Source organism: Hylaeus anthracinus, unplaced genomic scaffold (assembly GCF_026225885.1).
Source record: "Hylaeus anthracinus isolate JK02 unplaced genomic scaffold, UHH_iyHylAnth1.0_haploid 4, whole genome shotgun sequence".
NCBI lineage: Eukaryota > Metazoa > Arthropoda > Insecta > Hymenoptera > Colletidae > Hylaeus > Hylaeus anthracinus.
The window spans coordinates 5,020,865-5,044,446 of NW_026535289.1; the positions used below are offsets into that span (position 1 = coordinate 5,020,865).

At 35.8% G+C, this 23,582-nt stretch overlaps 3 protein-coding genes and 1 long non-coding RNA gene across 5 annotated transcripts in view; 2 read left to right on the top strand and 2 right to left on the bottom strand.

The window, feature by feature from the left end:
• LOC128894594 (uncharacterized) overlaps positions 1–5,687 on the bottom strand; it is a 47,047-nt gene extending 41,360 nt beyond the window's left edge. Inside the window, exon 1 of the long non-coding RNA XR_008461603.1 lies at positions 4,928–5,687. This is a non-coding gene — a long non-coding RNA (uncharacterized LOC128894594). The remainder of the gene's footprint in view (positions 1–4,927) is intronic.
• A 2,402-nt stretch (positions 5,688–8,089) lies between these two features.
• LOC128894565 (actin-5C) lies at positions 8,090–13,322 on the top strand. 2 transcript variants are annotated; one of them, XM_054156400.1, is made up of 2 exons: positions 8,090–8,248; positions 11,233–13,322. In XM_054156400.1, exon 2 carries the CDS (start codon positions 11,252–11,254, stop codon positions 12,380–12,382), a length of 1,131 nt encoding a protein of 376 aa, XP_054012375.1. In that variant the 5' UTR covers positions 8,090–8,248; positions 11,233–11,251; the 3' UTR covers positions 12,383–13,322. The 2 variants fall into 2 exon arrangements, with proteins under 2 accessions (XP_054012375.1, XP_054012376.1); XM_054156401.1 differs by lacking the exon at positions 8,090–8,248 and adding an exon at positions 9,527–9,685.
• Positions 13,323–14,339: 1,017 nt separating this feature from the next.
• Positions 14,340–19,235, top strand: LOC128894557 (transmembrane protein 104 homolog). The gene is made up of 6 exons (XM_054156378.1): positions 14,340–14,725; positions 14,894–15,015; positions 15,403–15,532; positions 15,628–16,002; positions 16,086–16,263; positions 16,694–19,235. Exons 1-6 carry the CDS (start codon positions 14,687–14,689, stop codon positions 17,401–17,403), a joined length of 1,554 nt encoding a protein of 517 aa, XP_054012353.1. The 5' UTR covers positions 14,340–14,686; the 3' UTR covers positions 17,404–19,235.
• A 528-nt stretch (positions 19,236–19,763) lies between these two features.
• LOC128894545 (TBC1 domain family member 16) lies at positions 19,764–23,031 on the bottom strand. Its single transcript, XM_054156358.1, has 6 exons — positions 22,891–23,031; positions 21,769–22,817; positions 21,353–21,692; positions 20,856–21,281; positions 20,477–20,770; positions 19,764–20,396 (listed from the first exon to the last, which is right to left on the bottom strand). Exons 2-6 carry the CDS (start codon positions 22,628–22,630, stop codon positions 20,015–20,017), a joined length of 2,304 nt encoding a protein of 767 aa, XP_054012333.1. The 5' UTR covers positions 22,631–22,817; positions 22,891–23,031; the 3' UTR covers positions 19,764–20,014.
• Positions 23,032–23,582: the final 551 nt, after the last annotated feature.

Sequence of the window (23,582 nt, forward strand, 5' to 3'; positions counted from 1 at the left end):
TCAAGAGTAAATATTCGTACGTAAACTAAAGTTAGAAATGATTGAATATAAAGGCATGGAATTAATTTCTACGACCTAATACCATGTCTTTGTAATTAGAGGGAGAAAGAGCACGCTAATTTATCAATAAAATTAATTCTCCATTGTAATAATTTTGACAAGTCATGCAAAAACTTGCACTGTCTTTATCTATTTTATTTTTTATAAGAGAGGATAAGTGGGTTAGGAAGACAATTAACACACTTACAGGTCTCTTAATGTTCTAAGCGAAGTATGTTCGTTTCGCTGATGATTAAGGAACTTTATGCCAAGCATCTTTTGATTTCAAGTCCTCGTCAGGTGCTAAAGAGCTTAATGCGCCATCAATAAATAGTACTTACAAGTGCACGAAACAAAGAAAACGCGAAATAACGGGTAAAATTGTTGGTTCCTCCTTGTTTTAGAACATATGAAATTCAATGTCCTAATTCCAACACGCCACGAACGAAATGATTCGTTAGAAGAACATTCGCCGATATAATAATTTGCGGCGTTCAATTAAAATCTGTATCTCGAATCTTCGGAATTTATTAACAATAATTGGTTTTCACGTTTATCAAATTCTTTGGGCGTTATTGCTAACGACGATTTAATTTCTCATTTTCAATGAGACCAAATCATACATTATTTATTACATTAGCTTGATATTTCAGGCTAATTTGAAACTTTTCGAATAAATTGATATTTAATGTTTTACTAACTGGTGATTCTAACGTTTTATCGCTGTTCCAATAGGAACATATTAAAATGAACATTTCAAGCTTTCAACGAGGTTATTAAGGCTTTATTTCGATCTAAAAAGATGTATACATAACGAAAAGTCACAAGGAAAATATACTTAATGTTATGTGGAACGTAAATAAAATAATAAAAAGATGTGGAAAAATAGATGTTTCGAAGGCTACGTGTCATACTTATACTCATACTGTAGTAAATATCGTCACATTTATGTGTAAACGAAAACTATGGAGTTTATACAGACTATTTAAAAATCTTATTATTCAAAAGGGATGGTAATACAACAAGAGACTTAAGTAGTACTTTGATTCCCTTTGAAACGCGTGTAACACATTCTTCGTAAATGCTTCTTAGTTTCTCTTGGCAAGAACAAAGGAACTCCTCTTAGGCACTTCTGCTCTTCTTAAGGTACAGCCAAGAGGCTGTTCATGCGTAGTACTTGAATTGTTATTAAGTAGGGGGTTGAAAGATTCCTTGGCAGTTGTTTGATCGTGTAGGATACTCTTTGGTTGCCTTTAGGTAAAAATTTTGGAGTAGACTTCTCGATTTCACTTCGAACCATTCCTGTTTCATTCTTTTGTACGTTTTGTGGCACTAATTTGTTTGTTTTGTAAGTTTTGTGGCAGTTGTTGTTCACAGTTGCGTGACTCGTTACCATGTTCATACTTTAATGCGAGAAAATGGCTGGTAAATATTTCTATTTAAGCGAGAGTTACAAACAGGAAGATAAATAATGAATAAATAATATATGATTGAATATAGAGGCACAGAATTAATTTCAACACCTAATACATAGATTCATTATAATGGAAATCAGGTTGGGAACTTGGAAGATTGCTAATTTACCCCAGAAAGTCTCGTGCAAATCTTTTTACCCAAACTATAGTTATAAATAGACTGCAGAAGCTTATGCAAATGCATATTTTTATAGGAAATAATTAAAAGAATGGGACCTAGATAGAAATTTCTTTTGAAATTCGAATACTATAAAGTATTTTATATATGTGTACACAGCGAATATTCTGTAACATGCAAATATATTACTTATTATACTACATTTTATTCAAATTTGTCGTGCATATTTTGCATATTTTTCGTGCATATTTTGGATAATAAACTTCCGCAGTATAGTTATAAACTATTGAATATAAAGTTACGAAATTCGTTTCTGCACCAAGTATATAACAAGAAAAAATGTCTCCTCACGCATTATCAATGGCATTCGGTAGGTCCATTCATTTTTTCGTGAATGAAAAAATTCGCGCAAAATTGCGGTACACGAGGTCTTTGACCTCGTTACGATGATTCCCGATAGTTTCCACTGTCTGGACCGAATGCACGCGGATAGTCCGATGAGAAAGAGGCCTTGAGCACTCTTCTGGGTGGGTGCGTTGAACTTACCGTCGCATTCCGTATTGATTTCGGTGGCACTGCGCGACTGGAGCCAGACGTTACCTACGGCACGTGTCCGCGTAGGGCAGACACGCCCAATCCCCCAGCATCGTACAGGGATCGCAGGAGCAGATAACACAGAAATCGAAAGGATCTCTCGGAAAAACTACATCACTTTCACTGAAAACGACTAATAACCAAAAGTAGCGACATAAGCGGCTTACATTTTTCTTTTGGCAGAGACAGAGTCTTACAGGAGGTCTCGAGGGACCTAGGCTAGGATGATAGGATAAAAGAGGGATCGGAGGAATAGGTACTCCAGAAATCGAGAGGATCTCTTGCAATTCTTGGAAAAACTACGCCACTTTCACTGGAAAAGAGTCGATGACTACAATGATCTCTTGGGAAAACGACATCGCTTTCACTGAAAATGGCTAAGCCTTACACGAGTAAGGTCTCGGAGACTTAACGCAGGATCATAGGACGAAACAGAGATCGCAGGAGCAGATAGAGCAGAAATCAAATGGATCTCTCGGAAAAACTACATCACTTTCACTGGAAAAGGGTCGATGACTAAAAGCTGAGACGTAATCTATTAATCATTATCCCTATGCCAGATGGAGCATAGTAGGACGAAACAGAGATCACAGGAGCGAATAGAGCAGAAATCGAGCGGATCTCTCGGAAAAACTACATTACTTTCATTGAAAATGGCTCAGCCTTACACGAGTAAGGCTCTAGTTAGACATGTTAGATCTCGAAGACCTAACCCAGGATCATAGAACGAAACAAAGATAACAGGAGCAGATAGAGCAGAAATCAAATGGATCTCTCGGAAAAACTACATCACTTTCACTGGAAAAGGGTCGATGACTAAAAGCTGAGACGTAATCTATTAATCATTATTCCTATGCCAGATGGAGCATCGTAGGACGAAACAGAGATCGCAGGAGCGGATAGAGGAGAAATCGAGAGGATCTCGTGGAAAAACTACATCACTTTCACTGAAAACGGCCGATGACTAAAGCCAGCGACATAATCGGTTAATCATTATGCCGATGGCACGGAGCCTTACGCAAGGTCTTGAAGACCTTGAACGGGGACCTTATTTGGTAAGCAAGGTCGAGGCTTCGCGGACCATTGGGTTTTCAGGCCGGCCACAATGCGCTCCACCTTACACGGATATCATTCTTCCTATTGTGGACTTGTCGCGATAATTAAGCTCTCGATCGCAAAAGTAAATACGGAATGGCTGCCACGATACCAGTTCGGTCAACGAAGGTTGACGTCAACGCGTGTTGTTACATTACAGACTAGCGAAACGGTTTGGAATTACGTTGGTTAATTTAACTTGTGACGAAGTCGATTATATTGATTAATGTGAAATGTGACAAAGTGTATTTCTAATAATAATAATAATAATAATACATGTTTGTTATACCGCGCTTCTGTTGTAACGAACTATATTTACAGTAAAAATAATAATGCACCGTTCTTATACCAAGTTTTTGTTGTAAAAAACTATACAGGGTGGTCCAAGTATATGTAACAAGTCATAACTTCGTTATTAGCGCGCTCAGAGAAAAATGTCAAAGAGAAAGATGAATGATTCAGTCCTAGGTTGCATTAATTTCTTTTAAATGGAAATGCATATTTTTTTTTATAAATTGAACCCCTTCGTCATTCTACGTAAATAAGTATTAATAATTAATTCATGAATCATAATTACCAAATTTGAATTGTATCCAAGGCCCTTTTCTCCGTCTCTCTATTAAGCAGACACAGTCTAAAAAAAATTATCCAATATTAGAATAACCCAGAGGGAAGTGACACATAACTTAGAGATGTATCCAATATAGGACCGTGGGATTCTAGTCCGTTAAGTTGGAAATCCGTTAAATCGAAGTTTTACCGTATCCCATTTTTTGTTGGTTACCGTTCCAACCCAGTGGAATAGAGTACTATAAAAGTAACGTCGTGAAGCATCGTTTCTCATACTTTTTTTTATTCACAATCATCCTTCTCGCGATATATTTACAGTACACTTTAATTTTTTAGGGCTCGACACAAGAATAATACTTGCGTATACAAACTTTATTTACTTCGTTTCATTTTTCTAAAACTTTTAATTATAATTTGGGACACAGAATTATACATTAAAGTACGAACCTTCTAAGTACTTAACCTGATCTCTATTACAATGTATCTACCCACACACAATTATTATTTATTAAATATTATTATTACTATTATAATTATTAAATGTTATTCTAGAATTGTTATAACTACTTGTTATACTTATAACCTGTAGAAGAGAAATAATGAGCAAAATTGTATGTACTTCGTATATGTAGATACATTAGCCATCAAGTTGAGCCTTAGAAAATGAATATTTGGACGTAACAAAATGACGAATGAACATTTTTACTTAAACTAGAATTATAAAAAAGAAATAATACATAATTGAATATAAAGGCAAAGTTTCTTATTCGCCATCTAGAACGCACATAAAAATATGCTCATCTGCGTGGATTTCTAGTCGAGCAAGCTTTTCCTTTAATATGTCCAGTAATTAAATAAAAATTTTCAATTCAAAGAATAATAATATATTAGTTCAAGTAGTTCTTTTGGATAAATGAATCATTTTTACACGGAAATATACACTGCATTATAGAAAGTCAAAAGGAATTCTCAATTTAGGGAGATTTCAAGTGCATCTACCAAGGATATCACAAGCATGTGACAGTTGGGCACTGACTTGAATGTGTCGAGGTTAGGTTAGACTCCAGCAAGGCAGCCCATCCGCCCATGTGGCACATTAGTCATCGTCGTGTATTTAAATTTCACGCACACACCACGTAGAACGATTACTTTTAAAAGGCATGAATAACGTAAACGTCGTGCACTTATAAAATTCTATGTAACAATAAGAAAAAAAAAGGATAGAATGCAGTAATTTGAGAAATTCGCATGCACGAGAAGCGAGTGTAATACCCGATACGATTTCTTGTCAGACACAAATGATTCATCGATTGTGTCATCGAAGTACTATGTATTTCGTCAAAGAGGCGTGACAGGTGTATATCATAAAAGCATTATGACTTTTTACAACGTGTAACAAGAACCATGTTTATTTAATGCATTCTTCGAGTAAACACCGATAAATAATAAGTAGACATAAGAAATTGAAGTAAAAAATGAAATTCAGAACGCTTCTGGCATTTCTGAAGAAACTCCAGTAATAAACGACTATAGAAAATCCGTCGTAAAATAGTTAAAAAAAAATGTTCAAACCTGTCAAAGATTTGTGAAAGATATCACTAAGACGTAATCATAAACTTTTCTTTGAAGTCATAATCTCTACAACAATTATGTACGTCAACGTGCAATAATGACATATCTATCATACATCAGTAAAAATTCTACTGGTATCTACAATACTGTAATTTAATTATGGGAAGTCGTGATAGCCATATTCGATAAAAAATATTATATTCAACAAATAATTTTGTAATACATATTATATATTATATATATATATGAACATATACACATATTATATATATGTATATATATATATTCATGTATATTATATATACACATACACTTTCAAAACTAATTAAAATACTTTCCCAATACATTTAAATCCTACATTCACAATTTGTCCAAAACAACGTTAAAAAAAATTACTATTTAGCAAAATTCAAGTGAAAGCCACGAGTCGTAATCCAAATTCTAAAATTGTGCAAATGTACAATTATATGTTTATTAAACAACGCGTGGAACGAGCGTACTTTGACGTTTTCGTCACCACGTGGTTTCCCGTCACAAGTCCGGTTTGCTGTAGTAGACTGCACGACATGCGTATCGATTTTGAAGCAGACACTGCACTCACGTACACTGTAGCATCTCCCCATCGGACGAACACAAACACAGCGAGATGGGATCGTAGCGTAGGGCTTATGTGACATGGACTAGTCCAGTGCACCCTTATCCGCGCCCTTGAGTCTATTTTTAGCTTCTGTTTCATGAAAAAGGCGGCCGAGATGGCACACACCGCATATTAAGTGGGAGGATGTGAAACAACTTCGTTTGGTCATTCAACGGGAGCTTTTCTTTCCCTTTTTTTGGAAAAACACATACGTCGTTTTATTAACAAACATCATCTGCCCTACTGCAAAGAGAAATCTGACGGTTGGATATACGTACTACGTAATCAGACCTGACCCAGTGACGATTTTAGTCTGTTCTTGCAAATTGCACTTCTGCAGAATGAATTTCAACTAGTAGTATGTGTGATGTATTGTAATGTGAATGTTGGATGAATGTTAATATTTAAAACCACTACGTATGTTTATACGTTTTATAGTTGTCAGTTATGTTTGTGTTAGTAATTTATTGATTATTCATTCATTTTGTATTTTGTATTGCGATTTGATTTTGTCTATGATATGTTGTCTGTTGTCTTTGAATTTTGACAGTTTTACGTCGAACCTCGAAATAAATATCCTTACATATCGTAGAAGAGAAGGAAATTGTAGGATTGGTACCGAGACTTTTTATAAATGAATATCAATACTACGTTATTCCTTCACGAGTATTTTGACAAGTTGTGTGAACGTGTTTAAAAACACGATAAATAATCTGCTAATTTTTCGTTTCCTTTGAGTTCACCACTCCCTTAGAGTATCCCATTCTACCTGACTCAGAAATATACCTGGAGGAAGGACAGACGAAATTCTTGGAATCATTTGAGCAATGCTCGTCACATTACGTGCAAGATACGTGCATCGCGTTTATTGCTTGCATAGCAATATTCTTATCGATACAGTTAACGATTCGATGAAGTTTTAGTTTTTAATACTCGTGAAACTTACGTAAAATCCTACAATGGAAAGAAAGCAGGAAGCTACACTTATATGCATTATGTCACAGACGAGATAAGTGACATACGGATTCGTTTATTATTTAAACGTATTTGTAAACTATTTAAGGATTTCTGGAATTATTTTAGTAAAATAAACGTACCGTGCATAATTGTAATGAATAAGACGAATATGTTGAATGTAGTGAGTATGATGAACATGATAAATGTAATAGACGCGGTGAATATGATAGACACAATGAATATGATGAATGTCATCAGTGTGATGGATATAGTGAATATAGTGAATATGTAATTATATAGAACGATTCGCTGATATCGAAAAGAGATAATTATTTTTTGATGAAAAGAATGCTTATTATATTCCTATCTGTGTTTTCAGTTACATGAAAATTTTATTAAAAATGTACGCTGCAGATTACGCGCAAGCATGCATTAAAAACGATTCCGGGACTGGCGTTAGGGGTCCCGTTAAATAAAAGAAAATGTTGACGATTACAAAGTATGTAACGAAACTTTTTTCTGACTCATCTTATACCTACTGCCGGTACTGGTTCGCACGCGCGCGCACACACAAAGAACGTCGTAATCTTCGCATACATTTGTACGCACACTACCACAAGAAGCTCTGACGGTTAGTCAGGAAAGCCCTTACGCTAGTGTACGCTTCCAGAAGGCATTATGCTCCCCGTATCGTACAGTTTGAAGCGGCATTTGGAGAATCTAGCCGGCAGCCGGCCAACGGACCAATCACCGAGCCGCTTTCGTTTTATGCCCATATATGGCAAGAGCTGTGAATCCGCGTAGTGGGGGCAGCCGGCTGGGCGATTCCATTCCGAGACAGGGGTGTTCCATGAAAATGATATCGTGAAATACGACGTTAAAATAAACAAATGACCGTAAAATCATCGATTAATCGAACCCTTGTTCCACGACGAATTATGTTTTATCCGTAAATTTGAGAAACACGACGAAAAAACATGCGATACGCACGATCGTTTGGAACAGTAACAGCGTGTATGCCGACCACACCTTTAGGCGAGTCCATATGACACGGTACCGGCCACGATCTCGCTCACAGTGCTTGCAACTCGCGGCTCTCGAGTCTCGTTTAGTCGTGCCGATAGTAACCTCGCAGTGCACCTTTCCCGATTAACAATCGACCATTTCTCCGGTTGCTTTCCGTTTCGAAGGGTGAGTACTCGTACAATTTGTTGTGTTTCGTTTAAGTTTAGTATTAATTCGATGCGTTTCGCGGCGATCTGTCATAAAATTTCAACGCCGAAATGATTGAGGACAAATGCCGGTTAAACGAAGCAGCCATGATGGCAGGGCGTTGCTCTCGTGGTTTCGAATCACGGCGACGTAGCGTCGGTTTTCTGAAAAAATTCACATTTTACCGTGATTACTGTTCGAAAAGAGAGATCGTACCGGAACGATCCGACAGGTTGTCGTTGTCAAGTGGTTCCTGACGTGTACGCTCTACGAGGCAGGTGGTCGCGACGCGGTCGTTTATTAATAGCAGTATACTGTAGAGGTAGAGCGTTACGGCACTAACCTACGATTATGCTTGCTCGTACTACGAAATACCAGCACTAAATCTGCCACCGGTTGAGAAACTAGAATATTAACGGACGTAGAAATATCGACGACGTACTTATATCCTATAAGACGCTTCGGAGTGTGAGTATATGCTTTAACGTTACTTCGAGGTCATTGCCTATAATCTTCTTTTATTATTTCTATCTACGCGCGTGGTAAAAGTATCGATAAAACTCGTTTGAATTTTACAAAATACATTACCGAAGTACAAAAATGGTTAGAATATTAACTCAAACAGTAACAGTGATGGGCAAAATTCTAGGCTTCGAATAAATCTGAAGTTTACCGATATGTTTGTCTCGTTCCTTCTGTTGAACATTTTCCAAAGAAGGAAACGAGAGAAACACATCGGCAAACTTCAGATTTATTCGAAGCCTAGGGTTTTGTCCATCACTGAACAGTAACTAGTCGTCACATATTAACACCTTCAATCAATTCCCTTATAACGCATGAAAGTTCAGCGCGATACTGAAACGAGAGCGCTGGAATCGTGTGATTTATGCATATTTAGCTCGCAAGGGAAGTAAAGAAAGGAATGTATGCCTGTATGCCGGAAACGATTATTTATTGTTCGAATGAAAAAAAAAATCGGTCGACATTGAATGTGATCGATGCAGAACTTTCGTAGCGGGGGGAAAAAGAGAACATTGGTAAGATCGAAGATGTGCGGTTCGGTCAATTTAGTGGATGCATTCACGAAGGGTGGTGAGACACACTTCGAATGCTCGGTGAAGGGCGTGGGGGAATATAGCGGGGAGGAGGGGTAAACCCCTCCGTGGCAGAGCACTTCCATATATGGTAAAGAAAGCCAGGATTGGCCGAGGGTGTCCTGCCCTTATTGGCCGATCGTTGGGTAGTGGGGGCCTCGAACAACGACTCTGTTCATATAATACACCGCGAGCCGGCTGTCAGCTACACTCTGTGTTTGGTGCTAGATCAGTCGGTTGTGCAGCAGTGTCACATCCAGAGACCCGGAGCTCCCTAACTTGTACATACAATTTTTTTTTATACGAAACTTAAAAAAAAAACGTAAGTTACCATCCCAAAGTTCAGTGATACTTAAATCATATTATCATTAGATCGAACGAAATTAAACGAACAGTGCTACGGATCATAGACAGTGTGTGGGCGATAGCTAAAACGGCTGGTGGTCGCTTTGTACGTCCGAACGTGGATTTACGAATTGAGTGGGTGGCGTTAGGCGTAACGTACCATTGTGGTGCCATATTTAGTGTGTTTTGTGTTGCATTCCCTAAATCGCAATAGGATTAGTGTACGTTTTGCGGTAAAATCGTTCGAATTTACGCCAGTGATTGCGTGTGAACGAAACGGATCCTTTTCACGGAGATATGCCGGTTTTACGTTGTAGAGAATTCTGCGAACGAAATATCCGCTATATCGTATTCTGTCAAAGTTCAGATTCGTTATTTCTTTCGAGCTCTATCGATTCAAGCACCGTGTTTAATCCTGGATTCGTAACATTCTATTGAAATTCGCTGTTTGAAAGCATATGCCGGATATTGACCGTTTAACGCCGGGGAAGGGCGGGGCAGGGTGTGATTCAGTAGCGGCGGTTTACGGAACGTCTAGAACCTTCGCGATTCTGTTTTTCCATAAATGCTTTTTACTTTTTGTAATATATGAAACTTATTATTTTTTTTGAAACTATTAAATATATTAGCTACTTGCATTTACTTTTTCTTATCTGAATGGCATAATGGATGCTACGTGTCTCACGACGCCATCTTGAAAATATTTGAAATGTTGCTTCACAGCACATGGCATTTACCGAGCCAACCACTTTCATTGTACAAGAACGAATAAATAAGTTCGCGTCTTTTGAAATCTTACTTCTATATTTGGTTGTATGTTAATATTTTAATTGGTAAAGGTTAACTGCATTATAAATTATGGAGCACAACTCTTAATAAGAGATTGTATTAACAATTTATGTACAAGACAAGCTTTTCAGTTATTCTTCTGCTATAAATAAAATTTTTAAAACAAACTCCAACTGTCTCTAAACACAGTAAATTGCATGCAATTGAAGTATAAACTAAGTTCTAACTTAAATATTTCAAGTAAAGATTAGATAGAAACATACAATCTCACTAATAGAAATATTGAAATAAATAGATAATTTGAAATATGAACTGAAATCACCGAATGCAACATTTATTTCTACCAAAATTGAAATAATTAAGTTAGAACTTAGTTTACTTTTCAACTGCATGTAAACTTAAATATTTCAAGTAAAGATTAGATAGAAACATCCATCTCACTAATAGAAATAGATATATTGAAATAATTGGATAATTTGAAATACGAAATCACCAAATGCAGCATTTATTTTTACCAAAATTCATGTTTTATATTTCAATTTAAATACCAAGTAAAGATTGATTGAAACACGCATGTATTTAACAGAAATTTGAATATTTGTCATTAACTAAATACAAAAGACATGGATTTTAATAAAAATGAGTGGCTACAATCAGTAATTTAATCTAAGATTTTATAATGAATTATTGCCCAACGTCAAACAGAATGAAATTAAAACCTTTGTTTTTTTGCAGATAAACTAACAAACCAAACATGTGTGACGAAGAAGTTGCTGCACTCGTAGTTGACAATGGATCCGGTATGTGCAAAGCCGGTTTCGCCGGAGATGACGCGCCTCGAGCCGTCTTCCCCTCCATCGTCGGCAGACCTCGCCATCAGGGTGTCATGGTTGGAATGGGGCAGAAGGACTCCTATGTTGGAGATGAGGCCCAATCGAAGAGAGGTATCCTTACCTTGAAATACCCAATTGAGCACGGTATTGTCACCAACTGGGATGACATGGAGAAGATCTGGCATCACACATTCTACAATGAGCTTCGAGTAGCCCCCGAGGAACATCCAGTTCTTCTTACTGAGGCACCCCTCAACCCTAAGGCTAACCGTGAGAAGATGACACAGATCATGTTCGAAACGTTCAATACGCCCGCTATGTACGTCGCTATTCAAGCTGTACTTTCGCTGTACGCTTCCGGTCGTACCACCGGTATTGTATTGGACTCCGGTGATGGTGTTTCGCACACTGTGCCAATCTACGAAGGATACGCTTTGCCTCACGCAATCCTCCGTTTGGACTTGGCTGGTCGTGATTTGACCGACTACCTCATGAAGATCCTCACGGAAAGAGGATACTCCTTCACCACTACGGCCGAACGTGAAATCGTCCGTGACATCAAGGAGAAGCTCTGCTACGTCGCTCTGGACTTTGAGCAAGAGATGGCAACTGCCGCCTCATCATCGAGCTTGGAAAAGAGCTACGAGCTTCCGGACGGTCAAGTCATCACCATTGGTAACGAAAGATTCCGTTGTCCCGAGGCTCTCTTCCAACCATCCTTCTTGGGTATGGAAGCCTGTGGTATTCATGAGACCACTTACAACTCCATCATGAAGTGCGACGTCGACATCCGTAAGGACCTGTACGCCAACACTGTCCTTTCCGGAGGTACCACCATGTATCCTGGAATCGCAGACAGAATGCAAAAGGAAATCACTGCCCTAGCTCCATCTACTATGAAGATCAAGATCATCGCACCGCCTGAGAGGAAATATTCCGTATGGATCGGTGGATCAATTCTTGCATCTTTGTCCACCTTCCAACAGATGTGGATCTCTAAACAGGAATACGATGAATCTGGACCATCCATCGTCCACAGGAAGTGCTTCTAAGCGCATCTTTGATATTCCTCTTGCATACTATCATTCCCCGAACCCCGAGAGCGGCCTCTGTCTCGTTTCACAGGCGGACGTAACATCAACTTCCGCAATAATTGTCCTTTGGTTCCTCCGGGGCGAAGGTAGCTTCTTTCGATTCGGATGTACGCGGGACATAATTAGCGCAGAGGCAATCCTAAACATCTTTGCTCCATTCATTTTTCATCATTTAATTAGACACTATTATATCTTAAACGTACCTCCCGAATTCCTAAACATCCTTCTATCCCTATCGAATCCTTTGTATTATATATTCAAATAACATGCCTACGGTAGCTTCTAGCTAACCACCCTCACGAAAACATCTTTTTTATGACATCGCGATGTTTACACTCTACAATAAAAAAAAAAAATAATTTCTTTTCTTTTCCTCGCGTATGCTGTATTTGCCAATTTAATGTTCGCGAGTTTGAGCTGAAAAACATTGCGTAAATTATTTCGGAGTATCGTTCGATGCAGAACGAATCCGTTATCGAGGATACGTGCTGCTCGAAAGGTTCCTTAATTTTATATCCTCCGATTAAATGCATTCCGCTATTCTGCTCCGTGGTATTTAAGACATTCATTTCGGTCTTTCGACAATTCATCATTCCCGGCGGAGTTAGACCTTCGACGTATTAGTAATTTCTTCTTTTTCTTTTCTTTACCGTTACCAATCGTTGAGGGGAAAGATGGCTCTTTCTTTTTTTTTTTTAATAATGGGGGAGACCGCTGACCCAGAAAAGTATCCCACAAATGCTCGCTCAAACGAAAGAAAAAGACACGGTTTCGACCCCGCAAGCGTAGCCAAAGTATTATAATTTATTCCCATTGTATTGTGCAAGACCATTCACGTACACATCTTAAAGAATATTTAGACTTATGGGATTATAAAATAAAACTCTTAAAAACATTATTACTTTGACTCTTGTGTTTTTTTTTTAAGATTGCAGTTTTCCAATACCCTTTACCGAATATCGTGTCCTTTATTTCCAATCCAATATGATACATCATAATTAAATGCGTTAAAAGAATGATCATCATTTCTCGTTTCATTTAGCATGAATTCATGTAGTAATTAAACACAACGTAGCTTTTGTACTGTTTGGCGTTATTCATTACTGTAACGTAAGATTTGTGGTAAAAATTTATATTACTCTAAGAATTAGGTTTATATTTTCAGTCGAATAAAAATTATTTTCAACCAAGTGGTATCTGTTACTCCTTATTCGAAAATGTTATTATTTAATCATTTTCGAATTCTGTAATAAATTTAACGATTCAGGACATTCAGTTAGCCTAATAAATTTGCATATTTAAATACCGATCTATTTTATTATTTTAGACAAACATTAAACGACTGATTTTATGTCAGTATATTGGTAAATGTGTTTCCTTAATTATTATTAGACCGGTCTCTTTTGTTAACATGACAGATTTTTAATTCATGTGTTTATTAATGCTCCACATATTAAGGGATTAATCTTAATAAAATTGTGAATCTTCATTGAATAGATTTCATTTTTTTTATGAGATTTTCTCGCACGTCCAATTCTGCTTTTATGTTGTACAAATCTAGTTCTCATAAATTTGTTTAATAGTTTACATCACGAATAGTTTGATCTCCACGACTTGTTTTATTATATTTTCCCTCAAATTTATCTCTAATGTGATTGCATGTTATACCTTTCATCTTACACACAACAATAAAAATTCTTTTCTGTACATTCATCATCAGTAAAGAATTTGAAACCAAAAAGTTCAAAATTGAGAAAGGTCACTACCAAATAACACCATTGTGTCCTATTTGTTTTTCTAAATTTCTTATCATTTTATACAATATCTTTCTTTGAATATTGTGGGCAATTACTCACAATATTACGAATATGTAGTATTTTTGTTTATTATCAATCTTTGTTTATTAGTCAACGACTACGAACCAGCTGGCAGCACGATACGTTTTTGCTACCAAATCGATTGCAGCGCATCACGATTGATAGGAAGAAAACCTTTGATAGAGATTTAAATTTAAATTACGGTTTACACTGTCATGTGTCACTCTAAAACGCTGTCCTAATGTTTTAGCATGTAGATTGCAAATAGAACAATCTTCAAATCGGAAGGTACAAAGGGTATTATGATTTTGTGTGGTCTCAACGCAGTTGCTCTTCACTCATCACTGGAAAAGTACAAAACGATAGCTGGGTCAATGACATATAAAACCAACATACAACGTATCTCGAACAAACTGATTCATTTTAGTTTGTAACTTGATTCGAGATGACCGAACCAAACTCTGGCGACCAATATTCAACGTGGGTAAGCCAATAATCTTGTCTCGGATTACTATGATTTTGACATATGGTATCACATAACCTTCGACCGTAAACAAAGTTTTTCTTAACTGGCGATTAAGTAATTTATTGGTATTTTATTACTGTATTTATTCTCACGAACGGAGCTTCATATACCAATACGTAATTTCAGGTCGGATTGATATACGTTTTCAACTTAATTGTTGGCACAGGAGCTTTAACGTTACCTGCTGTTTTCAGTCGAGCAGGATGGGCTCTTGGATTAAGTGTTATCTTAATACTAGCATTTATAAGGTATATCATTAAATTCTGTTGGTGTAGTCATGTTACTAATATATTAGGTCTTCCTAAAAGTTCGTGCCATTTATACTTTTATTTCTCAAATTAATATGTGAAACATACTCTTAAGTGTCACAAGAAAAGATAATCTGTCTCATTTCACAATAGTTTCTCACCTCTCTCACATAGTCACTACACCGTTACTAAACAATTTCTGTGGTTTTTTATTAAATTTTGACACAGTCTTTGGCACGAACTTATGGGACGACCTAACAGAATATTCCTACAGCAATTGCTGTCCTAATTTTGAGCTTTTGATATTTATTTAAATAATGAACTATTTATGATATATATGTTACTTTTAATAGAGAATTATAATTATGAGTTATTTTGTACTCGCAGCTTTATCACAGTTACATTTGTCATCGAGGTTATGGCATCTGCCAATGCTATAGTAACTTGGCGACACATTCAACATCGAAAACGGGTATCTTTATCCCAAGATTTATGTTTCACCGAATCGGAATCTGAGGTTTTTAAATTTTATCAATATCTCGTTCTGCATCGTTATCTTCTTTTAATTTCCTCTATTAATATGTTATATTCTTTAATATTTTTCAATTGCAGATGCACCAATGTTTAGGCGAACCTGGCCTTTCAAATTCCGATTCCGAAGATACCCCGCTCGTCACACCATTCTCAACAAGTCCTGATTGTACAGACATGACATACAGATATTATGTAATTCGTGATAAAATAGAAATGGGACAGATGGCAAGAATTTTTTTTAATAAGTTTGGCACAACTCTATTTTATCTATGTTTTACTATATATCTTTATGGAGATTTGAGCATTTATGGAGCAGCTGTTGCAAAGACTTTAGCTGATGTTGCTTGTACCTATCAACCAGCGAATTTTACATGCAATGATACGATACCAGACACTGAACTTTGTTGGGAATACTTTGCTCTGGATAGACAAGAAGCGTACAGGATGTTCCTTGTATGTTTAAGAATCGAAATAGTAATATGCATACTAACAATAGTTACAATTTTATCCATTAATGTTGACACTACTACTTTCAGACCACATTCGTTTTGTTATTGGGACCCTTTGTGTTCTTCAATATCCAAAAAACTAAGTATCTTCAACTTTTAACATCAGCGATGCGATGGCTTGCATTTACTATCATGATCGCATATGCTGTAAAAAACCTATTCATTCACGGCGCACAAGGAAATCCTCCAGCAGCAAATATCATTGGTAAGTTCATTTATATAATTAATAAATATACAGAGTGATTCTAGAAACTGATAATAAAATTTATATATATGAAACCTCCATTAAGGATAAGAATAAGAACTAAAGCTTATCTCAGTTTTTAGAGTCGCTCTGTATACAAAAATGGGCAAAATTTTATTCAAGTAATATATGAAAAATGACAAAACTAGGTGATATTTTAACTACTTTAATATAATATACAATTCCCAAATTTTTATTTTTAAGTAAAAAATAACGGATAGAAAGTTGTGCATCATTTATTTGTTGTCAAAAATTTTTATCGAGATAATAGTAATAATATCGAGATTATCTAAAGTAATATCGAGATAAAAATTTTGACCATCTCTAACTTGTATATATTTTTGTAAATATATACAATAAATAATAAAGTAATTGCAGTTTTATATTTCAGGTATTCCAAGTTTATTTGGTGCCTGTATTTATTCATTCATGTGTCATCATTCTTTACCCGCTTTGGTAGCCCCAATTGCAAATAAGTCTACTTTAACTCGATTTTTGGCATTGGATTATTTCTTAATAGCATTTTTCTATCTTTTACTGGCATTAACTGGAGCATTTGCTTTCGAACATTTAGACGATCTTTACACGTTAGATTTCAGCCCTCGAGGATCTGGAGATTGTTCCAAAAGTAACAATATTTTCATTATTCTTATAGAATACTTTTTGGCCCTCTTTCCAGTATTTACTTTGAGTACTAGTTTCCCTATTATAGCTATTACTCTCCGAAATAATTTACAATCACTGTTCCTCAGCGAGGACACATCGTATTCGTGTCTTTACAAACTTGTCTTCCCAATATTGGCAGTACTGCCGCCATATTTTATTGCTATGAGCACCAAAGATTTAGCTATATTAGTGGGAATTACAGGATCATATGCTGGAGCGGGAATTCAGTACTTGATTCCAACATTTTTGGTGTATTATGCTAGGCAAAAGACAAATAAAGTCATAGGTCTCGGTGTTGTTAATAAATTTGCGAGTCCGTTTTCTAGTAATTGTTGGCTCATTTTTGTCATAGTTTGGTCTGTTGCTTGCATGATTTTAGTGTCTGTCAATTTTGTGCAAATACATTTGAAATCTGTAGAAGTAAATTTGGAATGAGAAGCTATAGAATATATAATAAAAAAAACATAGGAGAAAAAAAGGATTACATAATGGTGCAGAATTAATTATTCTATTCTTAGAATTTCAAAGATCTAGTGCATATCTAATGTTGGATTTGCAGTGGTAGAATAAGGACAACGAACGATTCTTAATACACGTGGACGATCTTTATTATCGCTTTTATAAACAGGATCTGTGAGGCGCGCAGTAGTGCGCGCAGCACGTACGTGTGGTCACGTGACAATATGGCACCTAGTCTAAATCACTTATTTTAATATCTAAAGTAATATCATTAAATCTAAAATTTGATTATTTGCAATGCCGCATATAATTACGAATATGATATTAATGGTTTTAATGTTTAAGTTACTATACTTAAATGTTAAAATCATTGATAAATTATTAACAATGACTTCAGTATTTAATTATTAATGTGTAAAAAATTTGTTTGAAAAGTTGTCTTATATTTATTCTTTAAAGTATAGAATAATTTAGTTGTGGAATATATTAGTAGAAATGAATGACTGTTACTGATATTAGGATAACGTTGAATTTTATTTTAATTACTTTTTTCCATTAGCACCATTATCAGAGATTATCCTTTTTTTCACATAAGAGAAAATAATAATAATAATAATACTGGTGACACAATGTGTCACTGTAAACTGACAATACACTGGCACAAGTCAGGATTAATCGTGTACAAGCCAAATGAATAAGCTTAATTTAAGTTAACTCTTGTATGATATAACCTTTATCTTTGGTATATTTTTATTCCGTATATATTGTTGTTAATGCAGGTTTTACTGTATATAAAATGTCTTTCAAGCAAGTGATACTTGGTGGCCAACTACTAGTATTCTCTCAACTGTTAAACGGTATGAAGGTTCACCTAAAACTATAGAATTCTAGTTAATGAACGCACTCCGCGTTAAAAAATAGTAATGGCCTATTCATTATTTCTCACTCAAAAAAAAATTTAGTTTTGCGGTTTTCTAGCACATATTGTGTTTTTTTTTATAAGTGCACGGGCAAAACAAAGAAGACTAAATAAACATTATTAGTTGAGTAAATTTCCTTTAAATATCGCAGAACGTATTTTTATACATGCTATGTATAAAATTGCCAAAAAAAAAAAGGATTCACAATATACCTCTCATACCGTGTACCTGTACAAGTGTAGTATACAATAAGTAAAATATGTATACATATATTTTCTAAAAATAAACGACTAAAAATAAATACGTAATTGTATAAGCTTATTTCAATTTATTTTTGTATGTATATACATATTTCTATTTATTTATATTTGTATATCATACTTAGTTAGACTTAGCAGAACAAATTTTAACATGTATAGATTTCTCTGTAATAGTCTAACTGGTCTAACAACACAAGGTGGCACAGTAAAAGCACTAAATTATTTGTACGAAGTCTTACAACATTGCTGAAGATTATTAAATATATAGAGTTCATTTTTCTCAGTTGTAAGATACCACATAAATAACCATTTGTTCATACATTTATTATAACATAACATCTATTTAAAAAAAAAAAAAGGTGAAATAATTTGAAATACAAAAAGTATTTCTTTTTACTTTATATTCTTCATTTGTTCTGAGCAAATAGACTAGCATGAATACACTTTGGGTTACAAGAATGTGAAAAAGAAATGGTGAGCAAGATACTTATAATATGTATAAACTTATATTATAGTTTCGCTATAAACTTCTACTTATAAGAAATTAGCTATATTTAGTAATGAAAATGATACATGATGTGTAAGAAATGTGTACAACAATAAATTTAAAATTGTCTTGTAAAAAAAAGTATTGAAAATACCTCACAGGTAAATATCCCAAAGTGAACACGTATATGATTAATTGACCAAGAACTTTGAACGGCTTTGTAATAAATATTTATGCAATACTTATATCAATGTATGTTTGATTTATTTTGCTGACGTCAGACTAGATTTTATTTTCAGATTGAGACTCATACAATTTGTACCAGGTTGTAAATGGCACATTTTAAATTGTACTAAATAAATAACATTAATGGTCGTGCAATGAGAAAGCTTCCTTTTCTGTCTGGAGATTTTAAAGCTAGGAAGCTTGTACTATTCCATACTCCTTTGGTCATCAGTCTTTAATTGTACTACAGGTTTTTGGTCAGAACTTATCGTAATCGCATAAATTCTGCCTAATTATTTAGTACATAATACTTTTGTGTCAGGAGTTGTAGATATATTATTATTAAAATTTTTCATGATTACTATAGACGACACTGAACTTGATAAAACATTGGATTTTAGGATATGTTTTTCTGTTCCTTATTGAGAAATTATGTAAATAAGATTCACCATGATTTAAATGTATAATTTTTTCTCTTCCATAATAAATAAAAAATGTTTTCATACAAACAGTATATGAGTCAAATATTACTTTCATCAACTTCTGTTATTACTTACAATATTTAGTCAACTGTGACTTATATAACTTATTTAGTTTACGCAAGAGTAGCATTTAATTTGATTATTTAACGTAAGAATAATTTAAAAGCTTCAACAATAGGATGTCTTTACCACTTTCGTTAAATTAGGTCGTTATTAATAATTGTTCAAATACGGGCATGGTGCATCGTCATGACCCACGCATTCTATAACAGGATCATGGGTGCTATCCCACATTCCTGGACCGCATTGGCGACAAAGTCCTGCTAATGTACATGGTAAACGAACAAGCTGACGAAAATGATGAAGTAGGCCCCTTGCCTTTCTCAATATGAGATTTCCATCCATATACATAGCTAAGGAACTGAAATGCAATAGCATTTCATCGGTTCTAAGATCTTGTGCTATTACATCGTCTGCATAAACGCACATTATAGCAAGGCAAAGAAATAGATGAAAATGATCTGTTAAATAATTCACCCAACAAGCTTCCCACATTACTAATGCTACCTCTGTGGGGAATTCTCGTTTTAAACACCTGTAAGATATATAGTCATCGATAAAAACAAGTTTATGCACAGCCAAATTACTAAAGAAGTTCTAAAATTTAATACTTACAGAAGTATCCATCTGTGACAAAACAGAAGTTCTAAGGCATCTGTATGTTTTTGAAGATGTGCATAAAAGTCTGGTACCATTATTCTAACTAGTTCCCTTAAAAAACACAGATTTCTATCCATGTCTACATCGGTAGGCGTGCATACAGCTACAGATCTTTGCATTAAACCAGCAAAGCACCAAAAGGCTTCAATTTCGGAATTAAGCTCAGCCAACAATGGAGCCAACAAATCGGACATACCTTGAGTATACCCCAATCGAGAATTGTATACTGCGTAATTCAGTAGAATATTTCTATAAAAAAGAATATTAATGTTATTAATAATATAAAATGCAATTATAAGTTATTATTATTATTATTATTATTATGCAAACGTACTTCATTACTTCAATATTTGGATTATCTTCTCCTGCATAATAAGGATTTCCTCTATCAGTACGGACAACATCTTTTTCAACAATGCAGACCACATTTCGCCAAAAATGCTCTGCCTGCTCTGGGTTCATGCTTATTCTACGTTTTTGTATTTCTTCATATTCCTGTCTACGAATGACGTCTATCTGTTCCCTGTCATCGTAAGTACTTTGATATGAATAACAATGAAGAAGAAAGGGCCACACAATTTTTCTCAATGCAGGTTCCAAACCACCAAAGAATATTCCTTTACGAAGGGCAAGATCGTCTTCTACTTGACCTCTTTCATTCAATAGGTCCTTCCAAGCCAATGATGTAATCATCGGTACTTGTCCTTCCTCTGGATGTAATTCATCGCGACTTACCTCTGGTCGACATACCATGAAATGCCTACATTATATCAGACATTATAAATATCTTCTTGAATACTTGAGATCGCTACGGTATCAGCTAAATGTTACCTATATGGGAGGGTTTCTTCGACATCTGTATCTAATCGTGGATAAAGCAGTTGGTGCCATTGGTGCAGAGTTGCTGCTAATCTGTCTAAACCACCATGATGAAAATGTAGAATCTTATATTGACTTTCTCTACTTGCGACTACTAATTGACCAGAAGTACAAGCTGGGTCGGCGAAGAATAACCTCAAAGATCTCATTTCACTGAGATCGACGGAAAACCTTCTACATTTGTGCGCTCTACGTAATGTCACCGGTGAAGCGGTAGCACTTTCAGGAAATGTAAGGTTATGTTGCAAAGCAAGAAGTTCAGGGGATCTCATCCATGATGGAATCTCTTCAGCTAAGTACAAACAAATTTTACAAGTTAATAACAACTACAAACCGGAATAGAATCATTAAAATAGTAATTTACATACCATCAGAAGCTACACCAACAGACAGACTGCATGTAGAAGTTAACGACATACTACGACTCTTGAGACTGATATCATCGCAATACGGATATCTAAGTTCCTCATCGGTGCTTTTTCCATCGTTTTCGTGTATTTCGATAGACTTTTGATCTTTAGGCTGTCGGCTTTCCTCATGTTTCGAGCTTAAGGATTCCGAACGCAAACGATTCAAACTAATACTATGATCGCTTTCTTCGTGTATGGTAGCCGGAGAACTGTCGATCTGGTGATGGTTCGTTTGTTGAATAACATTGATATTCGAAGTTTCTTTGGTCTCCGACGTAAACACGGAGTTCTCTCTGTTATCGTTTTTCGTCTTCCCATTATCAGTCTCGAGCCGCGAACTCCGCGAGAATCCACCGGAACAAACTCGCTCGCAATCTCCGCAATTCACAGGTTCCTTTACCTCTAAACAGACGTCGACCTTATCGCCGGTATGTTCATAATCGTACTTAATATCACAGCTCTCCTCCGATATCTGGGAATGATGGGAACCGATATCGACGTCGCGATGAGTTGCACAATCGAGTTTCCTCACGTTCAAGTTCTCCAACGTCGTCGGATGTTTACGAAGCGTGCTGTTTGGTATCCAGCTGAGATGGAGCGTTGGTATGTTCGAGTTCTTGTTAAATCTGCAGGTTATGGCCATGTATCCAGGGTGATGGACCACGTCGGAGTTTTGTCTCATCAACGTTGGCGGATGAACGCAGACGTTGTTCTTACAGAATAGAGCCTCGCCATCCTGGTATATGGTGCGACGATTGTCCTGGTTGCAATCGCCTAAAATGTAACTGCTTGCCTTCCTGAGAATATTTGGCAGAGGCATCTTGGTCCGAGACTGGTTGATGCATCCAAATCATCTAGTTAATTTTGCCAAGGCATTGTCCGAAATTTCACGTTGTCATTCGTAGGACTTTGAAATTTCTCGCACGGTTTTCAATCATGGGGTTATGAAGTCGAATGACGATCGTTGCGGCAATTGCAAGGCATCGTGTATGATCGTGTACGGCTAACTGCCAATTAATGATAAATATAAACGATCTCGATTTGTAACGAGAGTATCATGGATGAAAGTTTATAATATACCAGATCCGCTATTTTTCTTCGACGATACTTGCGAGATAGATGGTCTTGCAGGACATGGGAACTGCAGAGGACGAACTTCGTCGCGCAGAAGCGCGCGAATAAACCTGCATCGAAATGCTACGATGAACTGATTTCTCCTACTGTAATGTTTCCCGCTATCGTTTCCCTGTTTAACCATGCAAATGTGTTATCGCACCGATTGGCCTTGATACATATACAGAGCTGATAATATTAGGTATAGAAACGAAGTCTGTGTCGTTGCATTCAAGTCGTTTACAGATTACAATTGTACCTGACAATTATTACATATATTTTTCTATGTTTTGTTTATTCGTAACTCTTATGCGGTATCTTTACCCGCCATTTAATTACACTACACCATCAGCTTCTATGTTTCTTTTTTAATAAACAAATAGTAAATTAACTTCGGAAAGGCACAGAATTAATTAACACACCTAATACATATACAAAAAGAAACATGCATCTCAATTGTCAAGTTCCTGGTCCTCTACCTGTACTATGTCACCCTTATGTTAGGAAGGCAACATATCGTCGAACTTTCGTCGAATTCTGAACGGTTCTCAGGAATGGTGGTGATTTCGTTATATTTAACATTCTGGAGGAAACTCTACAATGTTAACTTCCATTTGATTGGATTCGTGAATCGAAAAATTAGATGACACGTCACTTGT